Source organism: Strix uralensis, chromosome 17 (genome assembly GCF_047716275.1).
Source record: "Strix uralensis isolate ZFMK-TIS-50842 chromosome 17, bStrUra1, whole genome shotgun sequence".
NCBI lineage: Eukaryota > Metazoa > Chordata > Aves > Strigiformes > Strigidae > Strix > Strix uralensis.
This window is the reverse complement of record NC_133988.1, coordinates 16,967,307-16,983,597: the sequence shown is the minus strand read 5'-3', so window position 1 is coordinate 16,983,597 and position 16,291 is coordinate 16,967,307. Positions and strand designations below refer to the sequence as shown.

Here is a 16,291-nt window from a genome sequence, read left to right as displayed (position 1 = left end):
CGGGGATGCAAAACAGCTACAAAGGAGCCCACACCAAAAGCTGGTTTGCACAGCTGCTAGGAAGAGCTTCAGCGTTACCTCACTGCCTCACACAACATCACTGACGGAACCGAAAAGCTTTTTCCTCCTCAGAGTCCACCCCCCTCCTCCTGCTGTCCCTTCTCCTTCAGGGACAACTCCCATACCCCTTCCTAGCCACGGGACCCGGGCTCGGTGGTCCACCTGGCTCGCAGTCCCGCCGTGGGCAGGACAAGGGGCTGCCCTCCCTACACACCCGCTTCTGCTAACAGCAGCTGTACGGATCCTCAACTTTGCAAGCTACTTATCACATTAAAGGCTGGCTGGCTCGAGAAAGGTTGATGGATTTGTCCCCTGAGCAACCATTTAGCATAAGAGGACCTTTTTTTGGTCAGAATCTAGTTCAAAACTTTAAGGATCTCAAATCAATGCTTTTGAACCTGTTTTCCCCACTATAGTGCTCCCCAGGAGGTCAAAGCATCCCACCCGCCCAGCGAGACTGGGCAGAGAGGACACTGGCTCCAAGGAGAAGTTTTGGGGCAATTCAGAGCAAATCAGGAACCAGGTGGATCATGCAACCAACGCAGGCTGCTGCCGCCAGCACGGCGTCGCTCAGGGTCTGCATTTCAAGAGCTTCAGCGGAGCGAACCAGCAGATGTGTTGACGGAAGCTGATGGATTATGAACCAATCCCTCCAAATCCCATTTCACCTTCCCCAGCCCCAGCGTTTGCTGTCCCTGCCAGCCCCAGAGCAGCGCTCCCCCCAGCACTGCCAGCAGACAGAGCTGGCCCCCACTATTTACATCCCACAATAGTGATTAAAATCAATAGGGGAGCAATCTGCAGGATAAATCCTTTTACAAACCCAGGAAGAAGCCGGCGCACACTCAGGAATAGGGGGGGGATGAGCAGAAACGGGAGCAGATGAGCAAAGACACCCAGAGATCTGATGAGTGAGGAGCCAGCCCGGGGGCTCACGGCTAAGATGAGCTCTTAAAATAAAGGAGGTGGCTGTGGCAGAGGAGAGGGTTTGGGATGGAGAGCAGGAGATGGCCACATCCTGGCCAGCCCCCCGCAGGGCCAGGGTCCCCCGCTCCTGGGCGAGGCGATGCACAAAGCAGCAAAAGTTCCCTGGAGCCGGGGGGCTGCTTCACGGCACAGCCACGAGTCATCCCCCCTTTCATCTTTTCCCATTATTTTTTATTCTGATTGAAGGATTCCAACATCAAGGGCTGTGCTGGAGCAGGCAGAGGAATTGCCTCAACAATCCAGGCTTTGATTTATTTTGTTTTCACTGGTTTTTGACTGAGCGGGGGGCGCAGAGGCTGCTCCCCATCAGACATCTCCACATGCTGCTGCTCGCCGGGGAGCGGAGGGGCTGCGGGGCTGGGGCTGCACAGACCTGCCCCACCGGCCGAGCTCCTGCAGCCAGCATCCCACACTAGCCACTCCAGCATCCCACACTAGCCACTCCAGCATCCCACACCAGCCATTCCAGCATCCCACACCAGCAGCCCTTCAGTGCCCCCCAAATTGCACCCTCACTGTAAGCAGCTGGCATGTGCTGAGTCAGCAAGGCTGGGGACACGGCCACTCCTGCAAACCCCACAGCTTGCCCAGCTGTGGATCTGCCCACCCCACATCCAGCACCCCCCCGGCATCCCCAGGAGAGGCCGGGCACCATTTCACACCTCATAAAATATAAACAGCAGCAGCGGCGTGAGGCCCTCCTGGGTGTAATGCGACCATTGTAAAACACGCCAGCTCTAACGCCTAAAAGGTAATTACTTCAGTCCATTTAATATTTAAGAGAAGCAGCAGGAAAATACAGGGTCAGCACCAGCTTCGTCTCGCCCGCGCGCCCATGCGTGCTGCCCGGGCAGCGCCCGGGTTTCTATTTTTTAGTTCAAATCGGGAAGTGTGGGGAGCAGCAGGGAGGTCTGGAGGGGCCAGACCCCGTCCCCCTGTCCCCCTGTCCCCATCCCAGCCATGTGCTGGTACCTGCAAGCCGAGGGCAGCGTTCCCCAGGAGCGGAGAGGACCTGCACCATGGGCTTGCTGCCGGGACGGGCAGCTTGGCATCACCACGACCCGCTTCGCCTGCCTTCCCGAGCCCCCGCGGCTGCGTGGGGCACACCTGGGCAGCCTGCCCTTTTTTTTTTCCCACTTATTTTGTCATTAAAACATTTGCACTGCTAATGGGATGAATAAAAAAGCCCATTTGTTCCTTTTTATTACCCTGGGAGGGGACAAGGAGAGAGAGGAGGCTCCTCCTGGCTTGAATGGTTAATTTATTTGTCCTGCACTAAATTCTCCAGTCTATTCTCTGTTGACCCACTGCCTGATGTATGACATATTAAAGCCTATATATAACAAAGGGAAGAGCTGTGTAATAGCATGATTAAAGAAATATGCCATTCTGGCTGCATTTCCCCGACTGTTTGTAATAAAGATGTCAGAGCGCTGAACAGATAGTGCCATAACTCGGTGTGCGGGGAGACAGCCCGCCCGGCCCGGGGGCCGCGGTGGTGATCGTAAAAACCTCCACGAAGGAGAAGCAATGTCAATGGACACCAGCCAGGACATGGAGCAAAACCAGCTCCCAGGCTGAGCAGGGGTGTGCCGGGGGGGCAGGCCCCCGCCTCGGGGCTGCATCTCCCCTCTGCTCCTTGCACGGGGCTTGAGCTGCTCAAAGCACCGTTTCCAGCAAACTGCCCCATTTCGCAGGCAGCAGAGCACCAGCTCTGCCCCATTTGTGCTCCAAACGGGTCCCCCTGCCCTGGGGGGTTGGATTGTTCTGCCTAAACCCTCTTGCCTGGGGAAAGGAGCCCCCAAGGGCACCCTCCAGAGCACAGAGGTGGTCGCTGCATTATGATCCTGCATCACCGCGGTTTAGCTCTTTCCCATGAAGCCATCAGGCTTCCTCAGGGAAAAACTGCTGCAACTGCAACCCAAGAGGCACAGAGAGCCACCGTCCTCCCAAAAACAAATCACACCAAACCAGCCGCGCTTCCCTCTACGGCAAGAAAACCAGGTGGTGAAGAGCAAAAAGCTTTAACAGAGAGAGAGAGAGAAAAATTGGCAAGACTGAGAGGCCAGCACTAATGCAACCCTTTCCAAGAATCATTTTGATGAATGACGTGGGGAAGCGGAGCAGCCCTTCCTGGCAGCAGCCAGGCAGCCTTGCGCTCACCCGCCGCGCGGAGCTACGGCAAAGCCCGTGATTTTCTACACCCGAGGCCAGCGTTGGGCGCCAGCCCCGGGACAGCTGCTCTGCAAAGGGAAAGCAAAGCTGAAGCGGGGGCAGAGGCTCCCTGTGCTGCGTCCTGCTCTCTCCTCGTCACCTCCAGCACCAGCACAGCCCTCGGCTGCCCCGGCGCTGCCGACCTCCACAGGGTTTGGGGGGGCTCGGAGCCTCCCTCACACTCCACCACCCCCCTCCTACACTCCTGCCCTTATGGTTTTCCTCCATCCAAGGGGTTCAGGTCACTGGTTTTGCAGCAGCCCCTGCCCGGTGCAGCAGGGGGGGTCCGGGGGGAGCCATGCTTGGCTCCCGGCCACAGCGCACACCCACCTGCAGCACCAGGAGGACTTGCAGCCACTGGAAACCAGTCGCCTCCATTAAAGCTGCGTGGTGGGAAGCCCGCAGAAAGCGGGGAGCGCGATGCTTTATTTTTATTACAGTCAGCAAAACGGACAGCTTGAGAGCGAGCTGAATGCCGACCCCCAGCTGTGCCCGAAACCTCCTTCCCGGTTAAAGAGGCAATGAATAAATGAAAATATGTAATATTCTGCAGCCCACAAAGGGGACTGGAAGCACTTAGGTGAATGGGTACCTAGGATGCCCTGCTGGCCTCTGCTTGTCAGGCTGCTTTCTCACAAAACGAGCCACTCTCACACATTTCAAAGGCAACGGGAAACACTGACACTGGGATGGAGCAGGCTTTTGAAATTCAGCCTTTTCTTCTCACTGTTTTTCTAGCTGCAGATATATTTTCCACTCTCAGCCAGAGAGAGGTGGTGCTATTCCCTCCTGTTTGGTTCCTGGACAAACTGAATTTGTGATGAGATGATAGCCATCACAGAAGAAAAAAAAAAGAAAGAAAAAAAGGCGCATTTAACCTGCGCTGGGGTCTGGCAGCCGGAGCAGGGCACGTGCCGGGGCGGCGGCGGTGGCTGCAGCGCCTGGCTGCGCTCCTGAACACCAGGGAAAAACCAGCGCCGGGGCTCCCTTTGGTGAGATTTCAAGGAGAGGATTTTGAATATACAACTTCAAAGTGCATGAAAGGGGAAGGGAAGAGATGGCTATCAGGAGACAGGTTTAACCACATTAAAAGAGTCATCGCCCCCACTGAGACTTTTGCTCCATCCAGCTTTGATCCATTTTTTATCCATATTTCCTTTCATTTCTCCCCTTTTGTTGGCGCACGATGGGGGAATCGATACCAGAGTGAGTGATGCTGAGACATGCTCTGGTTGTTAAACCTGTACCTAAGCCACAGCCCAGCCTGGGCCCGCTCTTAACATTCCTATTTGTGCTGCAATAATGGCAACATGATCTGTTGAATATCACACTCGATTCACTTCCAGCCTGACTTACAGGAGGCCTGGGACAGCACATTCAGTAAGTCTGAGCAAACCAGCTCAGCTCATCCAGCAAACCCTCCGTGGCCCACACAGTGCCTGTCCCTCCATCGCCTTTGAGCTGGGCCCTCTTGAAATGAGACGCATCTCCAAAATCGGCTCTCCTGAAAACTCTCAAGGCAGAAGGACTTCCTTTTTTTTTCTTTTTGGCCAAAAGCCTTATCACACACTTCAGCCTGAGAGAGCAGGGTCATTTTTTATAAGTTGGAAGGGCATTAGGGGAGATGGAGATGGGGAAAGAGAACACCAGAGAGAAGGAGAAAGAGGACTCACTGTAAGTGATGACAGCATTCATCCTTTTAAAATAATTAATAAATGATTAATGGCATAAATTACCATAAGATGTGTTATGACATGTTGCAGAGACATTTATAAATGTCTGTGGCTTAGTTTATAGCAGCCTTTATGCAGTCCTCATAAATTGAAGTGTGTAAATCAATGTGGCTGTCTCTAAAATGGGTTAGAGCACATCTTAAAATAATTTATAAGGGGTAAGGCAATTTCTATATGCCTGTATTAACAAAGTCTTTATAAATACAATCTTCATCCAGACTCATCCTACTGTAATTCAGCTACTGTATTACACACTCAGGGGATGATAAAGTTATCGTTACCTGAAACCGTCCCGTCGCAGAGTCATCGGAGACAACGTGCCCCAACGCGTTACCTCCCCCTGGTCCCTCCCCAGAGCTGGCGCGGGGTGACACCTGGCAGCCCCGCACATGGCCGGGGGACAGACCCGCTCCAGAAGCCCCCATGGGGCAGGAGGCAGCATCGCCCAGCTCCTCCGTGGGCAATGAAGGGCTCGGAGCCACCGCCCGTGTCACAGCCTCCAGGCGAGCATCCCTCCCGCACGCCTCCCTCCCGAGCACCGCGCGCCGCGGGGACGAGCTCCCTTGCCCCCCTCTAACCCCCCGGCCCCAAGATGAGGTCTAAGGAAAGGAGGGGCAGGAGCTCCCCGTACCTTTACAGGCGCCGGCGGCTCCCAGGTGGTAGATGCCGGCCAAGATGCGCCAGACGGCCGCCTGCTCCTCCGCCGTGATGCCCAGCGTGGCCATGGCAGCCCGGAGCTGGGTGAAGGCCGCCGAGGCTTTCTGCTTCTCCTCGGGCTGCAGGCGGAAAGAGATGGGAAGGGAAAGGTCACGGCCTCTGCCAGAGCACCCCAGGCGCTGGGCACAGGGGGATACACACGGCGGGAAGGCAAAAGGGCGTGTGAAAACCAGGTGGCCAGCAAGGAGAAGACAAAAAGGGACCCTAGGAACCGTTTGGACAGCAGTGGGAGAAGCCCCTGGCAGGTTCCTCGAGAGCCTGGTGTTCAGAGCAAGCCTGGGTACATCTTCTCATCCTACAACTACACAAAATTCCCACTTCAGGAGTGTCTAGAGATGTTAAACAGCAGCTGGAGATCGACCATTTCTATCTCACTAAACACCCCACCCAGGGGTGTGCTGGGCAGCAGCACAGCCTCCAGCCAGGAGCAGACCTCATCTGCCCACCTCCAACCACAGCAGCCCTGGCCAGGACTCCTGCAATTTATATTTTTTTTGCAAATGTAGCCCCACTGCAAAATTAGGGCTTTCTTCCCTCTGAACGGAGGCTGTTCTGTGCAGACACGTGTGGCCCCGGGGGCCAGACACCGCACGTGGGCTCCTGCGCGCAGCATCCCTGTCTTGGCAAGGACCGGCCCGCCTGCGCTAAAGAATCCCGGTGCCGAGGCCTGCGGGGCGGCTGCCGATGAGGAAACACAGCTGAGGCCTGCGATTTCCCCAAATTCAAACAAATACCCCAAATACTTGTGACACTGGTGTCACAGCAGGGGTTCTCCATCCCCACGGGCCGCAGGGATGAGGGTTGGGAAACCGCTAATCAGATTTTTCACTCTCAGCATCCAGAGCTCGGTTCAAAAAGGAAAATCTGACAAATTCCCCCAAATGCCAACCCTAGCCAAACCTTTTGGGTGGTTCATGCTTCCACGCCCCCACCCCCAGCATCCCCGGTGCTCCTTGGACAGCCCCACAGTGCCACGCTGAACCGAACAGCCGAGCCCGGCTGATCAGGGACACGCACGTGCTGCAGGGAAGGAGAAGCAGTGGCAGAGACAACGCTCATCTCGTCTCCTTTGCAGAGCTCCCACTCCCTGGGCTGAAGAGACACTGCCCGGCTCCTGCCGACCCTCCGTATCCCAGCGGGAAAACCCTCTCTGCTGGGATGGGGGACCCACAGGAATCGGGGGCTGCGAAAGGAGGGTAAAACCCCATCTCTGAACCCAAATCTGCTGCTGTACCCGCAGGGGGAGGCCCCGCAGTAGCTCGCTGTGCCCCCCGTGAGAGCTGCTGCTCGAACGGCCGATTCCTTTGGCGGCCGGACCAGAGCAGGAGCTCCCTAACGAACGTTGAATATTGGATTCATCAGTAGATGATGTAACTGCCAATTGCTGCGTTCAGCCCAGCGCTTTGGCTCATGGGCAATCTGCCTGGCCTTCGCAAACGCCTCAGACTAAGGAGCTGGTGCTGGAAATCAGCTGCGGTACTTTTAGCCCCTTAAAAATCACCTTCTGGGCCCTCCAAAGGATGCGCTTGCCCCCCCCAGGAGCTCCTGCCGTAGGGAACTACCAGGGGTTGCTGGGTCCCCCGCTCCTACGGCACCGTTGGAGGGGTGCTGGAGGCTGTTTGGGCAGACCCTTCCTCACACCCTGATATTTGCTCCCTTCCTCCATGTGCCCAGAACGGTGGCACCATCCCCGGCATTTCTCCCTACCTTTGAGAACGGCTTAATCCCAAAGGAGTTGCTCTCAGCCACCTGGTGCAAGTGCAGCATTGTCCTGGAATGAGGTAACAGAAAATGAGACTCGAGCTCCCTCCTGCCCCCAGCACCCCCCAAAGCCCCTGCCCTCTCCTCGGGGAGGGTCTCTGCACCTGCAGAGCCCCTTTGCCTTTACAGCCATGTCCGAGGGGCCTCGGTGGGAAAAGCTCCGTGGCTCTGCCCCGGGCAGAGGGATGGAGCCAGCACCAGACGGCCGGGGGACACACAGCTTGTGGGGAAAGCCAGAAGTGAGCAGGGAAAGGGGCCTCTGTCTCATCTGATCAACCCAATTGCAGTTTTAGTGAAGGGGCGTAAAAAGCACCAGAAAACACCCCTGTTTCCTAGAAAATGTCTAATATAGAAATGTATAAAAATAGCTGCAGCATCACTAATGTGATCACCCTCACGATCTCTTATCAGAGGGATCTCAAAAACCAAACTGCTGGAGCAAACTTGGGTATAAATCATGGGGAAGCCCCTGGACAGTGGGGTACCCGGCAGCCGAGCAGCCAGGCACGGAGCAGAGCCGGCCGGTGCCTTGGGAGCCCCGCACCCACCTGTGTGCCGCATCCAGCCCCGCCAGCATCAGGGGGAAGACGTTGAAACTGCTCTCTCCGTGGGGCTGCTGGGTGACGCGGTTCCTCTCCAGCAGCATGGTCTGGGGAGGGAGGGGAGGCAAGGCTGAGCGGCAGCCCCCAGCCCCCAGCGCGCAGGCAGGGGCGGCCCCTCGGTGTGGGCAGGGTGGCCAGTGTGTCAGGGCATCCAGGCACACAGGGAAGAGGGGGGACAGTGGCACCCGGAGATGGGGGGATGCTACTGGGAGCTGTCAAGGAGGGGCTGGATTTCTCCTCGCGGGGCCTTTGGAGGCTGCGTGCTGCTGGGTGTGCAAGCAAGAGCCGAACCCTGCCCCAGGCAGGCACCAAGGGGCAACATTTCACCTCGTGGGTGCAATGCCCGCGGTCCCTCCCCGCCTCCCAAGGCCTGGGCAGTGTGGTGGCCCTAGCAAAGACACTACAGTCTCTGGACAAGCCACTGCCTGGGCTTGAGACAAGCCTTGATCTGCCTCCAGCCTCGTCAAGGCTGTTCAATGCCAGCACTGACACCAGGAACAAGTCCCTGCAGAGCTGGGACCCCCCCCGCATTGTCCCATCCCAGGAGGGTACCACGGTCTGGAGAGCAGATGCTCCCGGGGGCACGGTCCCACTCCTGCCCAAGGACGGCCACGCCGGGCCATCGGCTCCCTGCCAGCCCCGGGGCAGTGAAAGGGCAGCACAGGGGGGCCCTGGTGTCCCCCAGAAGCAGACACCGGCTCAAGCCCCCTCCTCCATCACACGAGGCCCGTGGGCACGGGCAGCTCTGATTAAAGTGGTGCTAAAAGCCCTCAGAGGCTTCTGCTGCAGGCCGACGTGTAAGGTGCTGCTAATTAAATGCTGAATTATACATTTCCTCATAAACTTTTCATTCCAGCGCTGTCCTGTGCTCCCTGCCAGGGGAGAGGGTGACGGGCTGCGGGGGGCTGACAGAGCTCCCGCTCAGCTGCTGTTTGGGGCATTTTGGGTCCAGAAGCAGCAGTGGAGCATCACTCCCCTCACGCCCAGCCTGATGGGAAGGACGGCGCAGGGGCTATTCACCCCCATCCCGAGGACCCCTAGTTTGAGCCACAGCCCCCCCCCCGTCTCTCCAGGCCCACGGGGTACCTGGAGGTGAGCAGCAGTTATCCGGCCGGTGGCACTGAAATCCAGTGACAGGACCATGGAGAAGCGCGTGGAGCTGCTGCTGTGGCTGGTGGTCACTGACCCGAAGGCTCCCAGGACCGTGAACATCGCCTGGATCTTCTCCACTGCAAAACCAGCACCGGCCCCCGCCCTGAGCCACCCTGCAGCCCTGCATCGCTGCGCTGCTCACCGGGAGAGAGCCAGACCCACTCCAGCACAGCCTCAGGGCTGCAAACCTCCTGCCTGCACCTCTGCCTGCCCCCCCCGCCGGTCTGTCCCAGCACACAGGGACCCAGAGCACTGGTGGGGCTCGGGGTTGGCATCCAGCACTGCAAGGACACGTGTGCTGGGCTGGGGGGGGACGTGCCACCCTGCTCCAGGCCATTCGTCAGCCGTGTGCGGGAGCACGGTGTACCCAGAGCTCGGGAATCCAAACCTGCCCTCTAAAGCCACCGATTGCTTCACGGCGCTTCCCCCCACGTCACCAGTAACTCGATCAGACGGGAGAAGCGCTGCCCCAAGCGCACACGTGAGTCCTTTCTGGGGCTTACTGGGGTTTTTACCAAAATAACAAATCTGTTGGGGCTGGGACGGGAGGGCGAGCGGCTGCCAGGGCTGCCTGACCCCGTACCTGAGACGCTGCCGTCCACGCTGCCCGCTGTCCCCACCAGATACTCCAGAGCGCTCTGGCAGCACGTGGTCCTCCCAGCGCCGCTGCGCCCCAGCACCACGACGGCCTGATCCTGCCGCCGCAGCAGCAGGGTCCTGTAGGCTCGCTGTGCCACCGAGCACACGTGGGGGGCCGTGCTGTCCCGCTTCCCCTTGAAGGCCTGTGGGCAGGGAGAGAGTGGGGGGCACATCCCAAAACGGGCTCCTTGGAGAGAAAATCCTGAAGACGGGTCACGCTCAGGGCAATGGTTTCTCCCCAGGGGAAGGGGGAATCGCTGCCCACCCCGGCCAGCCTGGCCTCGCCACACCAGCGCCGGAGGGAGGGTTGGGGACTTGCTCCGGCTTGCTCATCAGCGAGAGCTCCCAGGCAGCACCCCAGGCCCATTCCCTCCCCAGCCCCAGCACCCCTGAACTGCTCAGGGGGTGCAGTGGCAATTTTTTCCTGTCAACCATGAAAAATTCTGTGCTGGGAGCAGTGCCCAGCTAAAAGCATCCCTGGTCCTGAGTGTCCCCAGAGCATCCCTGTCCCCAAGCATCCCTCAGAGTCACCCTAGCACCAAGCCTCTCCCAGAGCATCCCCAGCCCCGAGCATCCCTGGTCCTGAGTGTCCCTAGAGCATCCCCAGCCCCGAGTGTCCCCCCAGAGCATCCCCAGCCCCGAGTGCCCCCCAGAATATCCCCCAGATCATCCTTGGCCCTGAGCATCCCTGGTCCTGAGTGTCCCCAAGACCATCCCCACCCCCGAGCATCCCTGGCCCCGAGTGTCCCCGAGCATCCCCGGTCCCGCGTGTCCCCCCGCACCCGCGCTGTGACGGTCCCACGGTGCCACCTGCCGGCACCGCAGCGCCCGGCGCCCTCCGCCACTGTCCCCACGGGGGTCGGTGACCGCTTCCCATGGGAGATCCCGGCCTCCCCACGGTCGCCCCACTCACCTTCCCCGAGGTGCCGCTGGCTACGAAGCTGGGCCTAATGGCCACTAGGCCGGGCCCAGCGTAGGTGCAGGGGAGCCGGGCCTGGTAGCGCTGCTGCAGCGTGTGCAGGGCGCTGCACTCATTGAGGCTGATGAGCGCAGACAGATCGTCGGCATAGTCCAGGCTGGGGGGGTTGGTCTGTAGGGAGAGAGCGCCAGACCCCCCCTCCAGCTCTGCCGTCACGGCACGGGCTGTGCCAGACCCCGCCGGCACCCTGCGACGACGGCCCGAGCACCGGGGCTGCGCGGGTCTAATCCTGCCTGGCCACTGCGGGGAGGGCGGCCACCCCCACGCCAGCCAAAACCGAGGAGGGGGCTCACCCGCTGCACGCTGTCCTCGTCCACCTCGGTGACGCTGCCGTCCGCCTCCCGGCGCACCCTCACCCTCCCCGACGGCAGCTCGGGCGTCCCCACGTCCGGCTTCAGCTGCGTGGCTGCAAGGAGAGGCCCATGAGCCCCAAACGGCGCGACACGGCCAAGGCAGCTCCGGGCAGAGCCGGCTGTGGTGTGAGGAGCTGCCGAGGGGCCACCAACACCCGTGGGCACGGTGCCAGCACAGCACCCGGCGCCCACTCTGCTCCCGACCCACAGCCAGGCTGGAGACAGCTCTTATTATCGGTACTGGAAAGCGAGGGCAGAGGAAGGCAAGTTACCGAGGGTGAATCCATCCCGCTGGACGAGCCAGACCTTCTCCGCTTCGTACCAAACGTCCCTCGGAGCCTGCGGGGAGGAGAGAGGGGAATCAAGCAGGAACTGGCAGAAAAATCGGGCTGGACAAACTGCACTTGCCCCACAGACAGCAACACCCCAGCCAGCACCCCTGGCCCTCCTCTGCCCACCTGGCTGGCCCCGGGGGCACCTTCCCCCGGCCCCCAGCTGAGCCCACACCAACAGCAAGAGCTGCACAAACCGAGAAAAACAGCCCCAGTGCCCCAAGACGTGGGGTAACAGCCCGGCAGGTCTGTGGACACGTTACCTGGTCCTTGTCCGTGCTCCCGCCCATCTCTTTGCTCTCTCCTGGTGCCTCTTTATGCTCTCCCAGCTCTTCCTTCGCCTTCCCCACCTCCTTTACCACATCTTCTGACTTTTCTTGGATCCCTCTCAGCTCGCCCTCGAGCCCCTCTGACTTGTTTGCAGTCTTTCCGGGCTTTTTGATTTCCCTTGGCTCCTTCTTGCCACCTCCAACATCTTTCTTCATCTTCTCTGGCCCTTTCCCGGCTGGCCCTGGCTCCCTCTTGGCCCTCACCTTGGCTGGGGGCTGCTCGTGGCTTGGGGGTGCCCCCTTCTCCTTCTTGGTGCTCTGGGGGCCTGTCCCTTTGGGCACGTCCCCCTCCTTTGATGGGACCTTGCTGCAGTGCTGGGGGCCCTTCCTGGGTGCAGCGGTTGGAGCCAGGGGGCCACCCCCCGGCCGGGGGTCCTTGGGGCTCTTCTCGGGGCACGACGGCTTCGCTGCCTTGGGAGCCTCCGGGCGAGGGGTCTCTGCTGCTTTGGGGGCAGCCGCTGCCGGGCTGGGCGTGGGGGACGGGGCTTTGCTGGGGGTGGCCCCCGGCGCAGCCCTCCCGGGTGGCAGCACCTTATCTGGGGGGGCCGTGCTCCCCTGGCCCCCCTGCCCCTCAGTGTGCAGCCCGTTCGGCAGCGGCTGCCGCTCACTGGGCACCTCTCCGCCGGCAGTGGGGGTGTCCCCAGCCGGGGCCTCACCGTCCTCCCCCGTGGGCTGCCAAGCAAAGAGAGGAGCCGGGTCCAACCGGGACGGGGCGAAGGACCCGACCCCAGTCCCGGGACCCCCAGCCTGCTGCAGGACGTCCCCGCCAAGCACAGCTCCCGGCACAGCCGATGGCCGCAGGAGGCTGCCTGGACCTGGCCGCAGGGTTGCATTCGGTGGCATCTTCCTCCTCCTCCTCTTCCTTCCTCCCGCTTGGCCACATCCCATCCCTCCACCCGCCGTGTCCTGGGTCCCCGCTCGGTGCCGTGCCCAGGGACACCCCACGCGCTTCCCTTCCCGCACTCAGCGAGCTGAACCCAAGAGCCTCCCGCTCCACTTAATTACTCGCCTTCCAATCGAGCAAGTCAGGAAAGGCAAGCCGCATTAACGAAGTCTCCAGCATTAATTGCTCAAGGCTGGCAGCAGGCCGGTGCTGCAGCTTGGCGCAGCCGATGGCACGCCGCAAGCCCCGGCCTTGCCGTCCAACCCAGCTCGTGCAAAAAAAAAAGAAACCCTGGCTGGGGCCCCCCATCCCCGAGGAGCTGCTTTGGGCTGGGGACAGATGGGGACACGGGCCCAGCGCTGTGGGGGACCCCGCACTGCTCACCTCCTCTTTCACACTTGCCTTGGTTTTCTTCCTCAGCTTCGCCGCCTTGGCCTCCTTCTCCGTCTCCCGCACGAGCTGTTTGATGAACCCCCCGGGGATGACTGAGAGGAGCAGGGAGGGGGCGGCCGGGGGCGGCCCCCGGTCCTCGTCCCGTATCTGTTTGCAGGAGCAGAGGCTGGGTTACAGGGTGCAGCACTGCGACAGGAGCCCCGGCAGAGCCGGCATGAGCAGCAGAGCCAAGCACTGGGCCCCTGGGCCAGCTGCGGGCACCTCGCAAGCCGTGGGCTACCCATGAGCACCCAGCTGGCTCGGGGACCCTGCGGCGAGCAGGAGGAGAAGCACTGAGAAGAAAAGCCCCGCAGAGAAGCGCCCAGGTTTCCGCTGGCGTGTGCTGCCCACTCTGCCCAGTGCCCAACAGCTCCGGCACGGCCTCAGGACGATCCGTCCCGGCTGCAGCGAGTCAAGCAGCAGCTCCCGGCATCGCTGTGGCCGCATGCAGACCCGCGGGTCCCCCCCAACAAGCTGAAACTGGCCCCAACTTCCAGCAGCTCCCACGGCAAAGAGCTTTCCCAGTCGGGCCAGCGTGCAGCAGCATCAGCACCGAACGTGGCCAACTCCTGCGTGCCCCAAACAGCGGCAAAACCACCCAAACCGGAACATTCAGGCCGAAAAGGTGCCTGAAGCTGGCAGGGTGGGACACAGCACGAGCAGCGTGTGCCGGGAGCTGAGGGGACACCAAGGCAGCATCCCCCCGCCCGGCACCGAGTCCCTGGGGAAGCATCCAGCCCCGAAATGCTGCTGGTGTCACCCTGGACCGAGACTTTCCTTCTGCTCCCAGAGCGCGAGGCGCGAGGAGATGGCCATGGCAGCGGCGAGGCGGGATGGTGCTGGACGGAGAGACACAGGGCCACGGTGGGGGCACAAGGTGGAGAGAGAGGAGAGAGTTAGCCAGGGGCTACCGGGGCCATGCTGGGGCCAGCAGCACCACAACCTTGCTGGGCATTGCCCCAGTCTGAGCTCAAGGCACCGGCTGGAGCGCGGCAGCCCAGGGAATGGAGGGGACGGGTCATTCGGCAGCGCTGGGGAGGGCGCAGCTGCCTCCAGTCCCTGGCACGGCACGGCGAGGGGGTGGTACAGGGTGCTGGTGGCACCAGGGCGGTGCTGGGACCCCGCTGCCCCAGGCTGGGTGGCACAGGGCGGCCGCGGGAGCTCGCCCGTGCCCCGTTTTGGGCTGAGCCCGGCTTCACCTGTCGAGATCATTCATGCACCGAGCGCGTCGGGGCTCGTCTGGCTCTGCCGCTCGCGCTGGCAGCCGCATCTCCTTGTACAGTCAAGGGCAGGAGCGCCCGGAGCGGCCAGGAGCCGGCTGAGGAATGTCACTTGCCTTCTGTGGCCGTGGGGGAGAGCTGGCCCCGAACGGCACAGCCAGAGCCCTGAGCCCCGGCGGTGCTGGTGGCCGGGCACCCTGCACCCGGAGCTGGACCCTCAATGCTGCTCCAACACGGGGACACTGAGGCACAGAGGGGGCCGTGCCCTGACCAAGCGCACAGCATGGCACCAGCAAGGGCTGGGGAGCCACCATCACCACCGCTCCGTGTCCCCCCGCACCCAGCGAGCAGGATGTGGCCCCGTTTGAGTCTGGTCCCCACACAGAAGCCGGCTGGGGATTTGCTCCTGCTGTCACCATCCCGGTGGGTGCCAGGAGCCGAGGCCATCGAGGGGTCCCCAGCCCCGTCCCCACCGCAGCCCCCCAGGCACAGCCCGGTGGCTGGAAGCCGCCCCCGAAGCCGGGCTGCGGCTCTCACCATGAATTCCCACCTAAAAATAGCCCTCCCCGCCGAGGGGCCCGCGGCCCGGCTGCCAGCACACCCAAAAAGATCCATTCAGACCCTGACCCCGACCCCCCCACCCCAAAGGCCCCCCCCGGAGTGCCTGTACCTGGTGGGGGGCTGCGGGCGCGGGGGGCTGCCGACCCACAGTGGCACCGGGCGCTGCCGGCGTGCGGGACCCCAGGAGCCGGAGAGCGAAGGCGGCGTGTGAGCGAGCGGCGGCAGCAGCAGCGTGTGGCCCCCCCCCCGCCACCCCCCTTGCCACAGCGGCAGCTGAGGTGACACATGTCACCGCTAAAAATACCCACGACGGTGTCACCGGGGCCTCAGCTGGGGAGAGGCAATGGCACCGTGGGGCCCTCCTGGCCCGTGGTCTCGCTGCACACATGTGTGTCACCCGCGCCCTCCCCGACACACGTGTTCATGCCCTCCTCAGTGCAGGAGTTTGCACCTTGCAGAATTTGGGAGGGGGGGGGGAATCGCTGCAGGCTGAGGTGAGCCAGCTCAGGGCACACTGCTGGAGGGGACCCCATGTTGTCCCCCAGGACTGGGGGTCGCAGCTCTGGCACGGGGCTCCCTGGAGCACTCTGCCAGCCCTGAGATGGGAGGTGGGGGCACTGAGCTGGGGAGGGACCTGAGAGCAGCACCCAAAAATAGCTTCTGTCAGGGGAAAGAAAAAGTCACCGTGGTGCTAACGCCAGCGTGGGCAGCAGAGCCTGGCCGGGGTGGGTGGGGAGGGAGGGAGCAGGCAGTCCTGCCTGTCCTGGGGGGTCCCTGCCTGCCCTGGGAGGGGTCCTGCCTGCCCTCGGGGGGTCCTGCCTGCCCCATCCCCAGCCTCACCTCCCTGCAGAGCTCTGCCAGGGACAGAGCACATGGTGGGGCCGTGGGGTGAGCGTGGGGGCAGAGGGTGACCCTCTGGGGACTGGCAGGACCCACGTCCCACTCCCCACCAGCACCCAGCACCCAGGCGGGGGTGCAGGACGCGGGCGCAGGCCAAGCCCCAGAGGTACAAGCCCCCCCTCCGCCGCTCCCCTGAAGAGCTCCACGGACACACCCAGGGCACCAGCACCAACTGTTAAGAAAGGAGAGAGGGGTGTTAGTCTGCGGCGGCCTGGCAGGAGGCCGAGGGTCGCCCCACGCCTCTCACCGAACCCCGCGTCCACCCGGGAACAGCACGAGGTTTGGGGTGACCCTTCACGTGCTCCCCGATGGCACCACGGCGCTCGCCGGGGTCCCTCCCGCGCTCTCGTCCCCCGTGACACACCTCCCGGTGGCGGTTCTCCAGCGAGGGAAGGGCCTTACCTCGGCGCGGGCACCCAAAGAACCAGACGGCAGCG

General features: G+C 61.8%; 1 protein-coding gene across 2 annotated transcripts in view; it reads right to left on the bottom strand.

Annotated features, from left to right (window-relative positions):
• The window catches only part of MYO18B (myosin XVIIIB), a 70,640-nt gene extending 55,461 nt beyond the window's left edge, over positions 1 to 15,179 (bottom strand). For both annotated transcript variants that reach the window (XM_074887202.1, XM_074887203.1), the window contains exons 1-12: positions 15,064 to 15,179; positions 13,953 to 14,012; positions 13,126 to 13,283; positions 11,793 to 12,530; positions 11,470 to 11,536; positions 11,138 to 11,250; positions 10,779 to 10,955; positions 9,810 to 10,008; positions 9,161 to 9,303; positions 8,021 to 8,121; positions 7,419 to 7,482; positions 5,626 to 5,770 (exon numbers count right to left, since the gene is read on the bottom strand). In XM_074887202.1, the coding sequence (XP_074743303.1) occupies positions 5,626 to 5,770; positions 7,419 to 7,482; positions 8,021 to 8,121; positions 9,161 to 9,303; positions 9,810 to 10,008; positions 10,779 to 10,955; positions 11,138 to 11,250; positions 11,470 to 11,536; positions 11,793 to 12,530; positions 13,126 to 13,283; positions 13,953 to 13,989 (1,942 nt within the window). In that variant the 5' untranslated portion in view covers positions 13,990 to 14,012; positions 15,064 to 15,179. The remainder of the gene's footprint in view (positions 1 to 5,625; positions 5,771 to 7,418; positions 7,483 to 8,020; positions 8,122 to 9,160; positions 9,304 to 9,809; positions 10,009 to 10,778; positions 10,956 to 11,137; positions 11,251 to 11,469; positions 11,537 to 11,792; positions 12,531 to 13,125; positions 13,284 to 13,952; positions 14,013 to 15,063) is intronic.
• Positions 15,180 to 16,291: the final 1,112 nt, after the last annotated feature.